Source organism: Gopherus evgoodei, chromosome 9, assembly GCF_007399415.2.
Source record: "Gopherus evgoodei ecotype Sinaloan lineage chromosome 9, rGopEvg1_v1.p, whole genome shotgun sequence".
In the NCBI taxonomy this organism is placed as follows: Eukaryota; Metazoa; Chordata; order Testudines; family Testudinidae; genus Gopherus; species Gopherus evgoodei.
The window spans coordinates 3470679-3490805 of NC_044330.1; the positions used below are offsets into that span (position 1 = coordinate 3470679).

At 49.8% G+C, this 20127-nt stretch overlaps 1 protein-coding gene across 2 annotated transcripts in view; it reads right to left on the reverse strand.

The window, feature by feature from the left end:
- CCDC50 (coiled-coil domain containing 50) overlaps nt 1-19010 on the reverse strand; it is a 57334-nt gene extending 38324 nt beyond the window's left edge. Inside the window, exon 1 of one of the 2 annotated variants that reach the window (XM_030575053.1) lies at nt 18697-18992. In XM_030575053.1, coding sequence (XP_030430913.1) covers nt 18697-18745 — 49 coding nt within the window. In that variant the 5' untranslated portion in view covers nt 18746-18992. Of the gene's footprint in view, nt 1-18696 lie in introns of both variants that reach the window. The other variant, XM_030575052.1, reaches the window with a different exon arrangement.
- Between the last annotated feature and the right edge of the window lie 1117 nt (nt 19011-20127).

Consider the following 20127-nt stretch of genomic DNA (forward strand, 5'->3'; position numbering starts at 1 on the left):
GATCAAAAAGCAGAAGGCAAATAACGAGAACACCAGATCTATTATTACATAATCTCACGATTTTAGGTGAGCCTGACTCCTGATTTTGGAACATTTGGGGCTTGCAACCCTGCCGTAGTAATGGAGTGTTTTCCCATAGCACAGCGAGCAATGCAACTCTCATCTATAATATGTTGTCTCAGCCTCTCCCCAGGGGAGTCTTTTGTTTTGGATTTTATTTTAAATCAATCTCTCATTCACACCACTATGTGCTTCTGTTAGAGAAGGTACGTTGAAGAAATGCACCTTGCACTGGGAGCTGAGGGTGGTGGGATTTGCGGGATGGCCGCTTTTTTTTGTTTGTTTGTTTTTTGGAGGGGGAGTTGGTCCACAGGCCAGGAGTGGCTCCTGAGAAATAACTCCCCCCTGCAAGGATGACTTTTATTCTTACTGTAGAACAAGGGTCGGCAATCTTTCAGACGTGATGTGCCGAGTCTTCATTTATTTACTCTGATTTAAGGTTTTGCGTGCCAGTGATACATTGTAATGTTTTTAAAAAGGTCTCTTTCTCTAGTTTAGTTATATAGTATAGACTTATTGTTGTATGTAAAGTAAATAAGGTTTTAAAAATGTTTAAGAAGCTTCATTTAAAAATTAAATTAAATTGCAGAGCCCCCCAGACCGGTGGTCAGGACCTGGGCAGTGTGAGTGCCACTGAAAATCAGCTGGTGTGCCACATTCAGCACATGTGCCATAGGTTGCTTACCCCTGCTGCAGAAAGTTTCATTGTGCTAGAGGAATGAAATTGTTGACCACGGCTTTAGTTGATCTTTTGTACACTCTGGGCCTAGGCCAGGGGCAACAGATTCTTCTTAAAAGTGGGGGGACCACAAGGCCCCATACCCTCTATGGCCCTGTCCCACCCTTCCTCTTCCCCCTACATGCCCTGACCTCAGCCAAGCCAGAAGCTGTAGCCCGGCCTGGGGAGGAGGGGCCTGAGAGCAGCCCCTGGCCCATGTCCCCAGACCCCCCACCCATTGCAGGCGGACGAGCCACAGCTCCCCATGCTGCTCTTACTCCAACCGGGTTCTGGTTCCGGCCTGGCGGTGAGGCCTCAGGAGCCAACAAGCCAGAGTTGGGTTGGGGTAAGAGCCACCCAGGGCAGCTGTGGGGAGACACGGACCCTTCACCTGCCCTGGGCAGGGACAAAGGCCAGGGACTGTTCTCAGACCCCCCCACCTTGGGCAGGTGTGGGGTTTGCGGCTCCCCACAGCTGTCTGGGCTCCCTGGCCAAGCTCCAGCTTCCAGCCTGGCTGGGGGGCAGGGCCGAGGGGGGCTGAGGAAAGGAAGAGGGCCAGCCCATTGCCTTTCACAAGACAGAGCGCCATGGCCCCCCGACCTAGGCCATGGAGTACTTTGAAGATAAAGACAAAGACCCTGAACTTGACTCGGTATTCTTGGAGAAGCCAGTGTGAAGAGCAGAAGTCAGGTGTGATGTGCTCATGGTAGCTTGTGTTGCTAGGGAGAAGCACTGCAGCCTTCTGTACCTCTTGGAGTACCTCCCAAGTGTTAATAGCCAGTCATTAAGTACAGCTTTCTGAAGTAAGCCATGCATGCCAGGAGGAGAGCGACAGACAGCCTTGTACAATAGCCTTGTATTTGCTCAAGCAAGCATTTGGACTCATTCTTGCAGCACTGAAGAATCCACTTGGCCATAGACGCAACGCGCTTATTTGCTCTGACCGCTCGAGTACAGCTCTCCCTGTAGGCAGCCAAAGCTGCTGGCTGCACCTGAGGAAGCCTTTTGCCATCATCAGACACCAGCCTGGGTTGGAGGCTGTTGTAACTTTATTGCCAAGGTCCCGTCGTTCTGAGAACGACGTTGAAAGTAAGACGGAAGGACGAGTACTACTGACGAGCCAGACACTGAACAGCTGCGACTCCCACTGAAGCTAGGAAGAATTGTGGGTGCACAGCACCCATCAGGATTTGGACCTGTGTTACAGGAAAGAAGTCAATATGACAGCAACGGTCAATAGGCTCAAGAAAACCCGCACAGCCTTCGCTATGGGAATGTGTCATGTTTTGGGGCAAATACAAGTGACTAGTTCCCTGCACTGTTCTCAGCCCACACCCGGCCCTTTGAAAGTAAGCCCCTCAACCTGTGCAACTAAATCTATATGCAAGATCCTCATGGCTACATTCGATTTGTGCTGCAACTGGGCACAGAGTTCTAGCTGAAATGGAGTGACCCAAAAGGGGAATGGAGAAGCTCACTCCTCCATCTCCGCAAACAAACCTAAATCAAAGAAATTCCACATCCTTAAGTTACATGCATTAAAAAAGAAAACAGATTAATGCATAGTCCATATCATGAATTAACTGGACTTCACCTCTTGAGGCCCACACTGGGGGCTATCAGACAGTCGTAGAAGCAGCAGGGACACAAGCAGAAATGCTCCAACTGGCAAGTTTGTGTTATGCTTTGTCAGACAACAGGTTTACTCTCCTGCAAATAAGCTGGCTTTGCCACGGCAGGGGGCTAGGCCATGCCAAACACTTCCCACCCAGCTGGGAGAGACAGAGATGCCAGTGTGGGACTCTCAGATGCTCCTTTTAGCTCCCGCAGCAGCAGGAAGTGTCTTCATGGGAAAGACCTCCAGAGGCGCTGCTGGAACAGGCAGCAGGATGCCACCACCACAAAGGAGGAAGCAAAGGTGTGAGGATGAATCCACCCTGCTGCAGGGGTCACACAATGGACTGATCGCCACCTAGGGCCAAGGACAGGTCTTCTGTAGCAGGGTGAATGAAACCCTAAATGCTGAGACCCTCCTGAAAATGGACAGCATTGCATAGCACCTGTGGTTTATTACCGTGTCCCTGGAGTCACTGCTGAGATCCCAACCTGCCAAAGGGCAGAGACAAACCAAAGGCATGAAACACATACCAATGTAAAGGACACTTCAGCATTTGTAGCTTTCCCCTATTGCCTCATCTTCTTAAGTCAGCATATCCAATGCCAATTGGCAGCAGAGAAAGAGAGAGAACCACAGAGTCAGCAGGGGCACCAGCAAATTGAGGTCTACCTATTATTTATTTGTACAAACAAAACAAAGAAAGAGCAAAAGTGAAGTGCAGGGGAGAGCACACTGTATTTGTCCCCACTGTACCATGCTGCACCAAACGGCAGCTGCCTTAATACACTGACAACAAGAGCAGCTCCCTGTTACACAGCTTCACATGCCACACACATGCCCTGAAGTCTCAAACCCTACAGCTACGTCCATCTGACAAAGTCCAGTAGCTTATGCGGCCTCTCTGCTGTGTTCCGAGTTATCGCCCATTTCTATAGCCAAGGGGCTGGTCAGCCTCCCCGGAGACGTTTCTTTTTGCATGTACCAAAATCTAGCTTTTTCCTACCATTTTCCCTCAGCTGTTCCATTCACAAAACAAACTCTGTTTACGAAACACGGGAGCTGCTAGCAAATCAGAGTTACAGTTGGTGTGGAACCTCTGCATTTCTACACTCTCAAAGCCTGAGCAGGGGTAGAGAAGAGACAAGGTAAAGCAGTTTAGTCAGCTAAAAACCCCAAAGAACTGTCGAATCGTTGACAAGTTAGGCTGAGAGCGGCAGGTGCACTCAGCTCCAGCCCAACGGGTTTGGAAGGATGCTGAGTTATTCAAAAACTCTCCTGAACATCTCTTTTCCAATTTAGGTAACTTCTCCGAAGGCTGCAAATTGCTTCCTTGAATCACGGAGTTAAATGTGACTCAGACGACACTGATCGGAGATAACTGAGAAAGAGCCAGAAGGCAGTTTCCAGAGGAAACATGCGACTCACTGACATTCACCCCCAAACAATGAGTGAAACTGCTCTGCAAGGCACTTGCACTGGTCTCACATCCTCCCTCCCTCCCCGTTGCACAGCTAAGGTCCTAGGGCTGGCATGCTAATGTATGGTACGAACAAGCACCTCTTTAGGTTTCCCATAACAACCCTAGACAGCTTGAACTTGGGTTCTACAGATGACGTTAAGACCTTTTTTGTTTCTTGCAGGCCACGCAGGGGCATGAAATCAGGAAACTGCTGCAGAGAGAAGAATTTGACTTTGGGAGGAGGCAGATACAGTGCGGAAAGCAGGGTTGTGCATGAGACCTTAATACTTTTCCTTCTTTGTCTTCCAGCCCAGGGTCATGGCATTTAAAGCCCTAGCTGCTCAGGTTTTCGAAAGTGACGAGTGATTTGGCGTACTTCTGGCTTGGGATGCCCAATCTGAGGCACCTTAAAAGGAGCCAGATTTTCAGCAAGCTCTTAGCACCCAGCCCTGGAGAATCTGTCCCCCATTAAGGACAGTCCAATTGGGCTGCCAAAGGCACTGGACTCTCTTGAAAATCCTGAATAGCGTCTTAGCGCTGAAGTGGGAAATGGTTCCAACCCCCAAGAGCTTACAACTTAACTTCACCCAAGATGCAATGGGGGGGGGGTACAAGAACACAGATGTGTAGGGGAGGAGGATATAGGAACAAGATTATAATTACTCAGGAAACACTGGTACGTCCTGCATGATGAGGTGGGAGACCTCAGCCAGCCCACCCACCCAAGAGAAAGTTTTTGAGGAGACATTTTGGATTATACCGGAAGAAAGCTGCCTCTGTCACTAACTGCAGCAGGCCTTTTGGATTTTTGGTATTATATTCTCACTAGGGCCTGATTCAGCCCACACAGAACTCAATGCCCAAACTCCCATTCACATCAGCAACTCAGGATCTGGCCCCCAATGCGTTATACTAAACCAATCAGTGATGCACAGACACGTTCTCCGAGGAGACCAGGTTATTGTTGCCTTGCGCTCCAGGGCACATCAAAATTGGTAACGTTTTACATCCCCTCTGCACTGCGCGAGGAGCAGGGAGGGGTGAATTGGGCACCCTGTGTGCTGATCCCAGCCCTAGGAAACTCAAGAGCCATGCAGTTCCTACGGAGAGCAACAGGGGCTCAGGATGCTGAACACCAAATAGCCTGTGGCTCATTACATGTACAAAACGGTCCTTCAAAACCATCACATGGAAAGGATTAAGCAGCCTTCTTTTCTTCAGTGGATTAGCTCTGCACTATTTGGTGCCCACTGCCCACCTTTCGACTTTCATTTAAACCGAGTGCAGAATCAGTCCCTTCACAAAGAATTCAGGCACTTCTGTATGCACCCCAGGCTACATTACACACAGCACTAGGAACAGCTGCACGCCCTGAAGATTTGACAGCCACAGAGCGAATATCTCACTAAATATTTGCACTCTTTGGGGGCATTTCTTTCCTGTTGTATTCTGGTGCATTTGCTTTCCTACATTAACTCACTTTCTCTTCAGCATTTCGAGTGACGTTGTGCCATGCTAGGGACATGCTGGATTTCCCTGACAGGCTGCGCGTCTCATTTCTGCTAAATCCAAAAATAAATTCCTCTTCAAATCTGCCAGTTTCCCGCAGTGGCTCCAGTGCAATGCTCAGCAGTGCTCTGAAGAGACAGGATCGTGCATCTTGGATGCTTCACTGGCATTTTTAAGCCCTCGACCGTTCCGCATGGTGAAGGGGCTCATATGGTCGCTCAGGAGATGCACGGACAGATGTAAAGGGGGCTGGTAAAGAGTTCACTGGATAATGTGAAATGTCACCACTGGCTCAATCCTTAGAGATAAGACTTAGAAAAAAATATAAGGAGGACAGCACTAAATGAATGAGATAGCTCTCTATGCTCCTCTGGGAAAGATTATGGACTCCATGCTGAGCACGTCACTGACTTCAGTAACGTCATTACAGATTATACAGACCCTGCTGTTGTGAGTACGGACGAGAGTTTTAGCTGTGTGGATGGATACGAAAGCCCATATGTTAGAGACATTATGCAGCCAGAATTGGCAAGATTTAGACATATCCTGGAGTGAGGGCCTAGCGTGAGCCCAGAGTCGAAGATGAAACCCAGGTTCTGGGACAGAGTGACAGGCAGAATGGTGTGACTGTCTACAGCAGAGGGGGGAAAACTATGGCCCACAAGACCATCCTGCCAGGCCCTTGAGCTCTCGGCTGGGGAGGCTAGCCCCTGGCCTCTCCCCTGCTGTCTCCCCTCCCCTGCAGCCTCAGCTTGCTATGCTGCCAGCACTCTGAGTGGCAGGGCAGTGAGATCCTGCTAGGCAGCACGGCAGCATGGCTGGCTCCGGCTGGGCAGCACAGAGTTGTGGCAGGCTCTGGCCAGGCAGTGCGGTTGCCGGCCCTGGTGCTCTGAGAGGCATGGTAAGGGGACAGGGAGCAGGGTGGGAGGTGGATACGGGGCAGGAGATCCCAGGGGGCAGTCAGGGGAAGGGGAATGGGGAGGGGTTGGATAGGCGTGGGAGTCCAGGTGGGCCCCATCAGGGGGCGGGGTGTGGATAGGGTCATGGCAGTCAGGGGACAGGGTGGCTGAATGGGGGGGGTAGGGTCCCAGGGGGGCAGTTAGGGTGGGTGTTCTGGGAGAGGGCGGTCGGGGACAAGGAGCAGGGGGATTGGATGGGTCGGGGGTTTTAAGGGGGGCAGTCAGGAGGCGGGAAGTGGAAGGAGGTGAATGAGGGCAGGGCCAGGCTGTTTCAGGAGGCACAACCTTCCCCATCCAGCCCTCCAGACAGTTTCGGAACTCCAATGTGGCCCTCAGACCAAAAATTTTGCCCACCCCCGGTCTATAGAGGTGGAGAAAGAACGTAGGAGGCAGGATTTGGGGCAAAGGGAGAATTAGGCGCTCGGGTTTAGCCACGCCGAGGTTGAGCTGACAGCTGGACAGTCACAAGAAAGAGGTGGCAGGGATGCAAGCAAAGATTTTACTTTGTAGAGAAGGAGACGGGTCTGGAGTAGAGAGGTAGAGACAGTAGCTGAATGTGTGTTTGCAGATGAGATGACCCAGAGATAAGATGTAGCAAGAGAGAAGAAGGGGACCAAGGACAGAGCACTAAGGAGCCCACACAGAAATCTGGAGGGGGAATGGTGAGATCTCCAGAGGACATGCCACAGGAGCAAAGAGAGAGGTAGGAAGAGAACCAGGAGAGGAGAGTGTCACAGAAGCCCAGACATGGTTACAGGAAGAAGAGCTCAGCTGATGACGTTGAAGGCAGCCGACAGGCCCAGGAGGACGAGGATGGAGTGCTGGTCCTGAGATCGGGCCAGGAAGAAGTCACTTGAGGCTTTGGCAAGAGCGGTTTCAGCTGAGTGCAAGGGGCAGCAGTCAGACCGCAGAGGGTCTAGGATGGGACTGGAGGAGAGAAACGCCAGACAATGACTAACCGGCATGTCCAATCAGCTCCGAGATAAAAGGGAGATGAGACAATAGGCAGAGAGCAAGCGGGGTCAAGGGTGCATGGGCTTTCTATGATGAGAGAGGCTATAGCATTCTTGTATTGTGAGGGGAAAGAGCCACAGTCTAGTGAAAGGGGTGGCCAACCTGTGGCTCCAGAACCACATACGGCTCCTCAGAAGTTAATATGCGGCTCCTTGTACAGGAACCGACTCCGGGGCTGGAGCTACAGGCATCAACTTTCCAGTGTGTGCGGTGGGGGGGAGGGCCCTCACTGCTCAACCCCTGGCTCTGCCACAGGCCCTGCCCCCCCTTCCCCTTCCCACTCCATCCCCGGAGCCTACCGTGCCCTCACTCCTCTCCCTCCCACCCAGAGCCTCCTGCAGGACACAAAACAGCTGACTGGGAGGGAGGGGGAGGCACTGATTGGAGGGATTGCCAGTGGGCAGGAGGCGCTGGGAGTGGGAGGTGGGGGGGGGGGCCTGCTGATGCATAACTGTGGCTCTTTGGCAATGTACATTGGTAAATTCTGGCTCCTCCTCAGGCTCAGGTTGGCCACCCCTGGGTTAATGGGAAATGGAGGAGCGTAGAAGAGGTTTCCATTCAAAGCAGTGGGAGAGGCTGCCGCAGAAGCATGGAGTGCTTCACAGAAGTCAGACGTCACCATCCCAGCCCATCTCTCTAGGAGCATTTCTGTCAGGGACATGCTCTGGTGTCTTGTCCAATCTAGCTGTGAAAGCAACATCTGCTGCGTCCTTTAGGAGCGGATTCTGCAGGAGACCACGTCTCACCATCAAGAAACTTCTTAATATTCAGTCCAAATGCTGCTTTTCTCAATTGTATCTCGTCAACGCTTGTTCTGGTCCCTTGAACACACTGAGTAATTCCCATCTCTCATCGGTGTGAATATGCCTCAAATATCTGCAGACTTATGTCCCCTTCCCCCTTAGTCATCGCTCAGCTGAACTCCACAAATTATCTCACAACAGTGTCTCATAAGCCAATCCCTCCCCCGACAGCATCAGTCCTGGTTCAAAGAGGTTGGTTAGTGGGGGGAAGAAGGAAATAAACACTCACCCACATACATGTGGGCTCCACACTTTACCACACGTTTTTGAAACAGACTTTAAAACGGAAGTTAATGGAAAGTGACTCACTCCTACCACACAGGAGCTTTGTCCCACACAGCGGCGACCACAGGGAAAGCTGTCAGCAGTGCACAGACTAAATCCACCACCAGCACCAGCTCAAGCCAAAAAAGTTCAAGTTCGACTATTTTATTTGGCCAGCAAAGAGTTATTGGGTTAATTGGTTGCATCGTGGGTTAGCGCACAAATAAAATAATCGTCAGGGCCTAATGCAAAGTCCACTGAGGTCAGTGGAACACCGCTGTGGGTCTTTGGATCAGGCTCCTTCGATACCTGCCTTCGGAGGATCTCAAAGCTCATTACAAACACTAACTAGTTAATCCCCATAATACTGCCTGAGGCATGGTGCATTTAAAAGGCAGAGTAACTGATTCACAGAGAGATCTGTGAGGTCAGACTCTGTGTGTGTGTGTGTGTGTGTGTGTGTGTGTGTGTGTGTGCGCGCGCGCGCGCGGTGGGTGGGAAACACAGATGCTGAGATCAGAATGTAAGTTATTACAACCATGATAACAGTACTGAGGACCCACTGTGACGCTCTATTGTGATCTAAACAGGCACACCAGATAAAAGGGATGACAGACATGGAGCTGACACAAAGAGATGAGCGATCAACCCAAGGGCACACAGGGAGTCTCTGAACCCCCATCTCCTAGATCCTAGTTCAGTGTTTTAAGCATAAGAGCTGCCTCCCTTCCCCCAGAGACTTTCATGTTTTGAGCTTAAGCTAAATGTAGATGAGGAAGCCAGTAGGCTGGTGTGACACTGGCCAGCTGCCTGGCACACAAATTGTCAAGTTCATGGGCTCGGGAGCACTGTGGGGAAGATGCAGCGTGAAGCTGTTCATCTGAGCATTGCTAGCCTCAGTGGGAGTGTCATGTGAGCTTCGCCGAGGATTTGACTTGGGCTAGAAACACCTGGTTCCTTACTCCAAATACTTTTCTCTGAACAAACAGGTTCAATTTGGAAGCCTCTGAGAAAACATGAGGCAAATCCTTGCAAAACAGGGCCATTTCCTCCAAAACTGAAAATATCACCATCGCCCGCCTCCACATAGGTCCCATGGGCCCCTGCTTTTCCTTAAGCAGCCTATTACTGTCCAGGAGGTGGAGGGCACCTGAGTTTTCCCTGCTCTCATTCAGGATCAGGGCAGGAGAGAGACTGCTTCCCTGAAGCCGAGGCCCCATGTACCTCATACTTAGGGCCCTTCGGTTTTGATTATTTTATTTTTCCCAGGAATTTACCAGTGTTCATTCCTGCAACAACAAAAATAGATGAAAATCGGTGGCAAAAAGCTATTGATAATTTGTCTAGGTAAATATCTGGGTTATTTTGGTGGAGGGAAGGATGGGGGGGGAAGTATTGATTAGATTAATGCTTTGATGAATGGAATTCAATGTGGCTTGCTGCAGAACTAAAACAGAACTCAAAACCACAATGCCACCTCTGAGTTTAAGAAAACAATATATTCCCAAATGAAAAGTTTTTTCAAAAAACAGTTTACTGTTGTAGACGTAGAACTATTAGGCTATAAATATTAACATTTGATAATTGGGCCATACCATTTGCAGCGCATACACTCAACTTCATCCTTTTCTCCCATTTGTTATTTTTAATTTTCTTCCCATTTTAGTATGTCAGATCTTTAAATCATTATCTGCTAACAGCTTGAAATGTGTATGTGGTGGGCGTGAGATTCATCAGTAGCTTCAGATGCTCACACACTTCAGAGCTTGAGCGCGTCCCTGTTTGTTTATTATGCATATCCCGAGTCTAGACTAATACATGGCATTATTCAACAGGCAGCTCTGCATATACACACACAGACTAACATGTTTTCATAATACAGCTCTCATGCAGTTTATTGTATTTTCATAATAAAACAAGTTATTTTTATATATTTGAATAATACAAAAGTAGGGTGAAAATTAGAAAAAAAAAAGAGTAATACTTTTTGTAAAACCCAGGATTTTTGGGGTAGAAATCAGTTTAAATGGAAAACGATGGGGCCTACCCCAACTCTACTATGCAGAAGCAAAGGAATCAACTGGCTGCCTGCAGAAAGCATTGGAGCCGGGGGGAGCATACGGACAGCCCTCAGCCAAACACTGTTCTTCCTAGGGCAACTCCCTGGCTAGCTACAGACACAATCCCTAGCAGTGTCAGGTTTGAAAAGGGGAATGGGAGAAGGCACTCAAGCCTGTTTGTTCAGGGGAAAGTTTTTGGAGTAAGGAACCAGGTGTTTCTAGCCCAGACCACTCTCTTTAAAAGGCTCACGTGAATCTCACACCAGGTCAGCAATGCTCAGATGAACAGCTTCACATGGCAACTTGCCCACAGCTCTAGTCACAAGCATGATGAGTCCCAGCCAAGCTCCTACTGAATTTGTGCACTTCAGAAAACCAATTACTGTTCACCAGGGCCGATTGTGAAACAGTGACCCAGATATAGAAGGCCCTATGTAACCCAGGACACATTCCCCCCCCCCCCCCCAAGACATCCAGTCCCCACACGCCGGCCTAGAGTGATTTCCAAGAAGCCACGAAGCAGAAAACCAGGACCCTGCACAGCACAAGGCTAGCAGTCAGTCACCCAGGCCCGAGCAGCACAGTGCCGGCGCTTTAGCAATGACCTCGCCGATCTTCAACCACTTGAACAACTGCTGTCCTGATGACACAAACTGACAGGCCAAAGCCTGCTTGCTCTGACCGACACCTTAACGAGCAAGGCGAGCCCTGTCTCCGCTTCCATACGCACCTCTGAGAAGTTCTAAGGCAATTCCCTGCTCCCCATACCAATGATCTACAATTTTGAACCTATTTCCAATCCGGAAAGACACCAAGTTGTTTTTCCTCTACCCTCACTTACTTGCACACACACAACACAGGCCAGAGGTAGTCACTGGAAAGCCTGACATAAACCAATAGCATCAGAAAATCTGGGCAGATTCCAAGAGAAATTGAGACACAGAACAGTGACCCAGCCATCTGCCCACTTCAGAGTCAGCAGCCACGTGGCTCTACTAGCGAGGGTCTCAGTGAGGGTCAGGGGAAGCTGCAGCGGTCAGACGGCAGGTAGAGGGGGAGGAGAAAGGGGAAGACAGAGGCTGATGCTTAGAACAAAGTTGTATTCAATCATATAAAAGAGCTGTACACAGGGAGCCAGGCAGCCTGCCTGCCCCGAGAAAACCCTTGCCAAGACAGAACATATCCATACAAGCCTTTCCTGTTCCCCCAAGGCAGCAGCTGTGCCTGCCACGGGCACGTGCAGAGAAGCCAGTCAAGCTGGCATCGGCACAAAGAGCGGCTTTTGAAACTACAGCTCAGTATTTGTAAAAAAGTCAAATTAGAGACTTCAATGAGAGTGGAATTCCTAAGGCAGCCATTGTCACAGCCACCCACCCACAGGGCCACACTGAAACAGTCAGGCCTTGTCTACACTGGGACTTCGCGACAGAGCACGATGTGCTACACTGGTGTGAAATGTCACGTGACCCAGTGAAGCTTAACCCAGCTCCAAACTGGGGGACACAGCTGGCAGCAAGCCCAGGGTCCGGAGAGGGTGGTTTGTGTCCACCCTTGTTGGAAACAGGAAGGGGAAACAAATGACCAGATCTGGTACAGGGGGCTGGAAATACGCGGCTACAGAGCTGTTCACCAGTTCAGATCCACTTGGCATCACAGACAGTGAATGAACATTTTAAACCAAGCTGGGAAGTTCTTCTAAAAGATCTGCTCTAGGCATTATTCCAGGGGAGTTCTGTGGCCTGTGTTGTACAGGGGGCCAGACCAGAGGATCACAGTAGTGCCTTCTGGCCTTTGAATCCATGCTATGTTCTCGTTGTGTCTCTGTCCCAGACGGCAGGTGTCTGCGTCACAAAGCAAGAGGTATAACTCTCAGCCTGGCAGAGGCAGCAGCAACCAAATGGACCATGGGGCCTCAACTATCCTGGAAAGAAAGGTGGGATCTGTGCTGGTCTGGGGGATCCCTGTGGGTCTGTCTACACTGTAAGGTAAGCCCAGGGTTACTAGAACTCAAGTTAGCAGACCCTGGATTTGTTAGCCTAGGGCTTGAGTGTCTATAGTCATCTGTAACCCCAGGTTAGGAATTGCCGAACCCTGGGTCCCAACCTGGGGCGCCAGCATCTGCACTGCATTATGCAGGCCTACGTCCAACCGCCCATACCCCCAGACTTTCTAGCGCCCTCCCAAAATGTGGTCATTCTAGCCCCGTGTTCGTGGTCAACCACCATGCTTGGCTGTTGAGAGGACAAAGAAAGTCAGCCCGTGGGATACTTTTGGCAGACTCCTAGAGCACAAGTCCAACAGAGCTGTGTCTACACTGCTTGAACTGTGTATCCCAGACTGACTCAGGGTCAGAGTCTCCATTCCCATAGGGTCCTGGGGCCCTTGGTCCAATCCCTGACCTAACTGGATTTGTGTGTAGACAGAAGGAAGGTTATGCTTGAGCCTGAGCTCAACCCTGGAGCTTACACTACAATGTAGATGTGCCCTAGAGATATTCGTTTGGATCCCCCAGTGACACCCTGACTAAAGCCCACCTGCCTCCCTTCGGATACACATGTGTGTACTGCATCCATGAGGTGATATGCAGTGGTAAAAGCAGATTGGAACAGGGCTGGGAGCTGTGGAGAAGGACTGGTTACTTAAGCCAGGGAGAAGAGGGAGAGCTGAGTTTTTCCCTCCACACAATTCCCTTGCTTTAACCTCTGGTGTTGTGCCAGGGGATGGGGATCAGCCTGGCATGCAACTACTTGCATCACAAGTCAGTTTCATAAGTAACTGATTAGGAATAATTGTCTATCGCCAGCATGTTTTTGTCCCAAAGGCTCTCCAAAAGGCCTCATGAAATAGGCATACGGATCTTTTCACTGCCCCCGTGCAGCCACCTCTGAGATGGAACACGACAGCAGTCAAACAGCACACAGTAACATTGCCCAGCAGCTCAGGGCTGGGAAGGAAAAAGACTGTTTCCTCTTAAAACTGCAAATATGAACCCAAGCAGGAAACAGCTCAAGACGAAACTTGGCCAGGCACCATATCTAACATGGCTACTTCTGATAAATATTAGTATGGTTTCCTTATTGACTACAATGGTCAGAAACTTCACTTTACATCTCGTCTCAAAGATGGCAATTCCAACAGCAAAGTGGCTTCTAATACTGGGCTGAAGCACTGCAGCCTAGGCTACACTGGAAAACGTTTGCCTAGATAGAGGCAGCTTCTACCGCCAAAGAGTTCTGGTGGAGCCTATACCAGCTCCCCAAAAGAAGTAAGTTATACTGCTACAAAAGTGCTTTTGCTGGTATTGCTGCATTTAGGGCTTTTACAGATATAAAAATATCAATTAAAAAAACAACCTTTAACTGATATTACTATTGATTCACAGATTCTAAGACCAGAAGGGACCATAGTCATCTAGCCCAGAAATCAGCAAACTATGGCCTGCGGGACCATCCTGCCCAGCTCTTGAGCTCCCGGCCAGGTAGGCTAGCCCCTAGCCCCTCCCCTGCTGTCCCCCCTGCCCCACAGCCTCAGCTCACTGTGCCGCCAGCGCTCTGGGCGGTGGGGCAGTGCACTCCTGACAGGCAGCGCGGCGGTGTGGCTGGCTCCAGCTGGGCAGCGCGTCTGCCAGTTCTGGTGCTCTGAGTGGCATGGTAAGGGGTCAAGGAGCAGGGGGCGGAGAGGGTGGATAAGGGGCAGGGAGTCCCAGGGGGCTGTCAGGGGACAGGGGGTAGTTGGATAGAGGGTGGGGTCTTGGGGGGAGCTGTCGGGGACAGGGGTGTGGATAGGGGTCAGGGCAGTCAGGGGATGGGGGGGCTGGATAGAGGGTGGGGTCTTGGGGGGGCAGTTAGGGGCAGGGGACCTCAGGAAGTGGTGGTCAGGGGACAAGGAGCCGAGGAGTTGAATGGGTCAGGGGTTCGGGGGGGGCAGTCAGGGGGTGCTAAGTGGGAGGGGTTGGATAGGGGCAGGGGCCAGGCTGTTAGGGGAGGCACAGCTTTCCCAACCTGGCACTCCATACAGTTTTGGAACCCTGATGTGGCCCTTAGGCCAAAAAGTTTGCCCACTCCTGATCTAGTCTGACCTCCTGCAGAGCACAGGCCAGATGGAACCCGCAACATTATTCCCAGAGTGGGGTCTTGTAGAAAAAACATTAAATCTTGATTTTAAAATTGCTAGTGATGGAGAATCCACCATGACCCTTGAACTGTTCCAGTGGTTAGTTACCATCACTGTTCAAAACGTACTCCTCATATCCTACCTTCAACTTCCAGCCATTGGATCTTGTTACACCTCTGTCTGCTAGACCAAAGAGCATGTTACTAAATACTCGTTCCCCATCTAGGTACTGCTAGACACAAGGAGCTCTATCTATTTAGCTTAACAAGGAGAAGGTTAAGGGTGCCTTGATCGCAGTCTGTCACTACAAGGCAGGTTCTCATTTCTTAATCATTCTCACGGCTTTTCTCTGAACTCTCTCTGATTTCGAGCATCCTTCTTGAACTGTGGGCACCAGAACTGGACACATGATTCCAGGGACAGGCTCACCAGTGCCATCTACTCCTACTCCAGATTCCCCAGTTTACATATCCCCAAGTTCACATTAGCCCTTTTGGCCACAACATCACACTGGGAGCTCACGTTCAGCTGATTATCCAGAACTCCCAAATCTTTTTCAGAGTTTCTGCTTCCCAGGAGAGCACCACCCATCCTGTAAGCATGGCCTACATTCTTTGTTCCCAGATGTACACATTTACTTTAAACTGTGTTAAAATGCATATTGTTTACTTGCTCCCAGCTTAAGGAGCAATCCAGATCACTCTGTATCAGCAACTTGTCCTCTTTGTTATTTGCCACTCATCCAATTTGTGTATCATTTGCAAACGTTATCAGTGATGATTTTGTTTTCTTTCAGGTCACTGATAAGCACCATGAACAGATCCTTGCGGGACCCCACTAGAAACACACCCACTCAATGATAATTCCCCATTTACAATTGCATTTTGACAGCGTTTTAATTCATTTAATTTGTGCCATATAGGTTTTATAAATCAAAATGTTGTGGCGTACCAAGTCAAAATGCCTTGCAGAAGTCCAAGGATATTGTACCAAGACTGTTACCTTCATCAACCAAATCTGTAGCTTCATTTAAAAAAAGAAAAGAAAAAAAAAGGGGGGGGCAGGGGGGATTCTGTCAAACTAGCTTCTTATTTTCCATCAACCAATGTTAACTGGTATTAATTATATTACCTTCCTTTATTCTGCCCTATCTTGCTCAGAATTGATGTCAGACAGACAAGCCTCTAATTACCCAGATCATCTCATTTACTCTAAGTGTCAGCAAAATACTGACAAAAGATTAAGTGTAGACCTGGCTTTAATAAGAAGTCATCTGTGGATCTGAATAACCAGCACCACTTCCTGCAGAATCTAGCTACACTCCTTAGATTATCCATCCAAGGACAGAATCAGCTTAACATTTCTTAGTTGAGATGAGATTTTATATGACCGCAGCACTAAAACAGCAACAAGAACCTTATTCTTCCAAGTAGTACCATGGCATCTTATTGTCACAAGGACTAGACCCTCAGCGATAGTTCTCATCCGAGGGAGAGTTAATAAGAAATAAAGAAACGGAAGCAAAGAGAGTAGTAAAATGATCTTCCAACCCATTAATGAATCACCAAACTGACCTTTGTCCCAAACAAACAGAGTGGACATTTCTCCAAAAGGACGGACAGTGATTTTCTGCATCTGGAACAAATATTTCCCTGGTTATGGGAGCTGCTCTGTTTCTTCCCTTTGTGTGGTGTCACAAGCAGATGCTAGAAACAGGGAGGTCAGTAATGAAGCGATCTATTCTAAACAAAGCACAATTGGGGTTCAACGCTTTCCATCAGAATAAAACCTGATGAATTATGTTCCCAGTAAATTAAAGGTACTGGACTGAGACTTTACAGAACACAAAGGGTCCACTTACCCTGCATGTTTTAGTCACATTGTAACACTCCTCTAGTCAAACTGTTATTTGGCACTAAGGGTGAAATCTTGGCTCCACTGAAATCAATGGGAGTTTTGCCATTAACTTAAGTGGACCAAGGTTTCACCCTAAATCCTCCGCACCTGAATGCTACCATTCTCCATTAGCAACAAACAGGAGCATTAACACAAAATTCTTAGGGTTTGGCCTGTTTCCCCTCTATCTACTCAAGTTTTTAAGACTAAACTGGATCTTCAAGTGTATGCTTGCTACTTCGTATTCACTATGAACAAAATACTATTGGCTACAGACTTGGAAACACGTCTAAGATGTTCTGAATGGATGTCCACAGTAATTCTAACATCCACCACTCTCAGTAACACTGGTGTAAATCCAGAGTAACTCCTTTGGCTGGTGAAGTTACAAAAGATTTACTCTGTTTAAGCAAGAATGGAATCTGTCCCCTAAATAATACTTTTCACCGGAAGACCTGAGAGCACTTTTCATACCCAACAGCACCCTTCTGAAGTAGGCAGGTATCGTTATCCCTGCTTTCCAGATGGAGAAATTGAGACACTGACAGGTTGAGCTGGGGACTGAACCCAGAACTCCCAGTTCCCAGGCCTCTGCTACAGTTACTAGATCACACCCGCTCTGAGTAGAAGTTAAACTGTAATTCAACAAGAAGAACCAAAAAAACATGGTTGTTTTCCTTCTAGAACAATGCAAACCCAAGAGAGCCCAGAGAGGTAAAATCCCAGCTACACTGCAGTCTAATTAGATATTTATCCTGCACTCATAACCATGACATCTGAGCACAGATAAGATCAGTGATGCTGAGGGACTAGGTTACCACATAGCTAGTCCAGACACAGTCAAAAACACATTTACAGGACTGACCCATGTTTCACCCATGTCTTTGAACTGTGACACATGGGACACCATTAAAGCGTGGTTAAATCTTACAGCATGTATGGGACCACAGTGTGGTTTAACCCAATCCTGGGCACCATTCATCTGACAACAGACATTGGCCCAAAAGATGAATTAACCTCTTCACCCTCCACAGTTCTGCCCTTCCCCTCTGTTCCCAAGGCTCAGCCCCTAACCTGCTAGGGGCAAGGGCTGTGAAGAGCAGATTTGCATATCAATGGCATGAATAGGCTCCTAGCTATTGCATAGCAAGGCGTATTGTCTGCCCTGCTTACAGATGTGCTGGAGCACACACACACACACACCCCGGACAATAATAAATCCTGAGCCACTCCACGGGATCGATACAAAGGCTCCAGCCCTCCCTCCCCAGCTCTGCGGCTGCTTTTGTCTCCAGCCAGGCAGTGGCCCTGGGGGCACATCCAGGACGGTGAAATTGCAAGTGACATGCGGCTCTCCAGGAAGCTGAAAGCGTCGCCTGATTTGCCTTTGCCGAATCCCAGGCCCCTTCCTCTCCAGTTGTAGGACCGGTAAAAAAACACCCGACATAAGTTTAAACCAATCCAGACTGAACAAAAAGCCGGATCGCCACACGGTCCCTCAATCTCCGGAGCGTCTAATCTGCCCCAGCCTGCAGCCCCCCACGTTACTGTCAGGTCAAAGCGGTTCCGCAAACCACATTGTAGCCCAGCCAGAGCTGGGGCTGGATTTCTGCCCCGAGCCAGAGACACGCCGGGCTTAGGGGAGAGGCGCTAACGGCCAGTGCCCCAGCAGGATCGGCGCCACAAGCTCGGGGAAGTGGTTCCCATCCCAGGCAGGGGTCACCGTGGGGTTCAGTGGCTCTCAGCATCCCGCACTGTAGGGAACGTCCCAGCCCCCCTGCAACAGCTCAGAAATCAGATCCCGTCCGTGGGGCCCAAGGGTCAGGGCCCCTCTGCCCAGCGCCTGGCCAGGTCTCAATGCTGGACGCCTGCCCTGGATGTGGCGGAGCTGGGGTTTTCCTCCTGACCAGCAGGCAGCTCCCAGGCCTGCCTGCCAACCCCCAGGAGGGACAGAGTCACACTTCACAACACAGACAGCACAAGACACACACTCTCCATTCATCCCTGACCACCACTCCTCTATTAGCATGCAGAAATATTAACACCCCTCCCCCCCGATCCTGTGTGTGTGTGTGTACACACAACTAGAGAGAAACTCCACCGCTTCCCAGGGACGTCCGACTCCCGGCACAGGGGGTGGGGGAAGCAAACCTCCCGCTGACCCCTAGGCGGGGAGCACCCAGCTGGCTCGGGGCGGGGGGCAGCGCCCCAGACGCGCCTTACCTTCCTTCACGCCAGGTAGCTTGGACTGATCGATGCTGATTTCAGCCATGTTGGGATCTTGCGCTTCCTCCTGCTCCAGCTGCGGCGGGCTGCGGGCCTGGGGGGCTCCGCCCCTGCACACGGGGGGGGGGGGGGTCCGATCCGGGGGCTCTCGCTGGGGCTGAGCGTTGGCTGCAGCGACTGGAGCCGGAGTGGGGGGGAGGCAGGGGAAACAATCACAGCCGCTGACCTGTCCCCCCCCCAGAGTGCCCAGCCACCGCCTCCTTCGCGCCCCCGCTATCAACACCTCCTGCTGGAAGCGATACAATGTAACTGGAGGCAGGAAACGGACACTGGGCTCTGTACGGAGCGCGAGACGGGACAGAAAGCAGCGGGGGCGGGGTGGGGGGAGCGGCAGGTTCCTAACCGCAGCGGCGCGGAGCTCGCACGCTGCCAGCCGGGCGCCCGGGGCCGTGTCCCTTCCCAGTTAAATCCCCTAGGAGCGCGGCACGTGCTTCCCGCCCCAGCCCGCTGCCCAGTGGAGCACAAGCCAAAGCGATCAGGAACCAGGGGCTGGGAATAGGGTGACCAGATGTCCCGATGTTATAGGGACAGCCCCGATTTGGGGGTCTTTTGCTGATATAGGCTCCTATTTCCCCGCCCCCCCCCCCACACACACTGTCCCGATTTTTCACATTTGCTGTCTCAGTCTGGTCACCCTATCTGTGAATGACCTGGAGTTTTGATCCTATAAATGCGCATTTGGGTACAGAGGTGGCTGGTAATGACAGCACAATTATTTCTGGTTTGCAGTCATTAGAATGGGCTGGTTTTCTGGGTTTGGGGTTTAGATTAGGTGTTTGTTTTTGTTTTTTTGAACACGGCTAGGAAGAAAGACAGGAGGGGCACGCAACCAGAAAGATAAATCAGAAACAAAGATCTGATCCAAACTCTCCCAAAGTTTGAGTGTGTTTTTGTTCCCAACTTGTCTAAATATAATGTAGTTAATTCAGAATCACAGCACAATTACAAAGTTGAAGGTTTTAGCATTTGTATAGCAGCTTTCAGGCGAAGAACCTGAAGTTTATATTTAAGCTTGGAAGGATTAGATTTTTATCAGTAAACGTCGGTAATCATCAGTTTCACCGTACACACACACACACACACACACACACACACAAAATGATGACAAAACATTTCCATTCTGATAAGAATCAAAATGTACAGATAAGCAAAGGAAGCAAAATGCTGCTTGAGAACTTATTAGAATCAAAATCCAGTGACTTAGACTTCTGAAATAATGCTTGTTACAAATGGACTAGTGAATGAATAGTGAAAACAGGCGTCATTTGTTGGGTAAAGATAGTTACCTTGTGTATTTTGACATTGTGATGTTGCCAATTTGTTTTGAGCAGTTTATAAAGCTTTTGACTTTTCAAATCTCAGCATCTT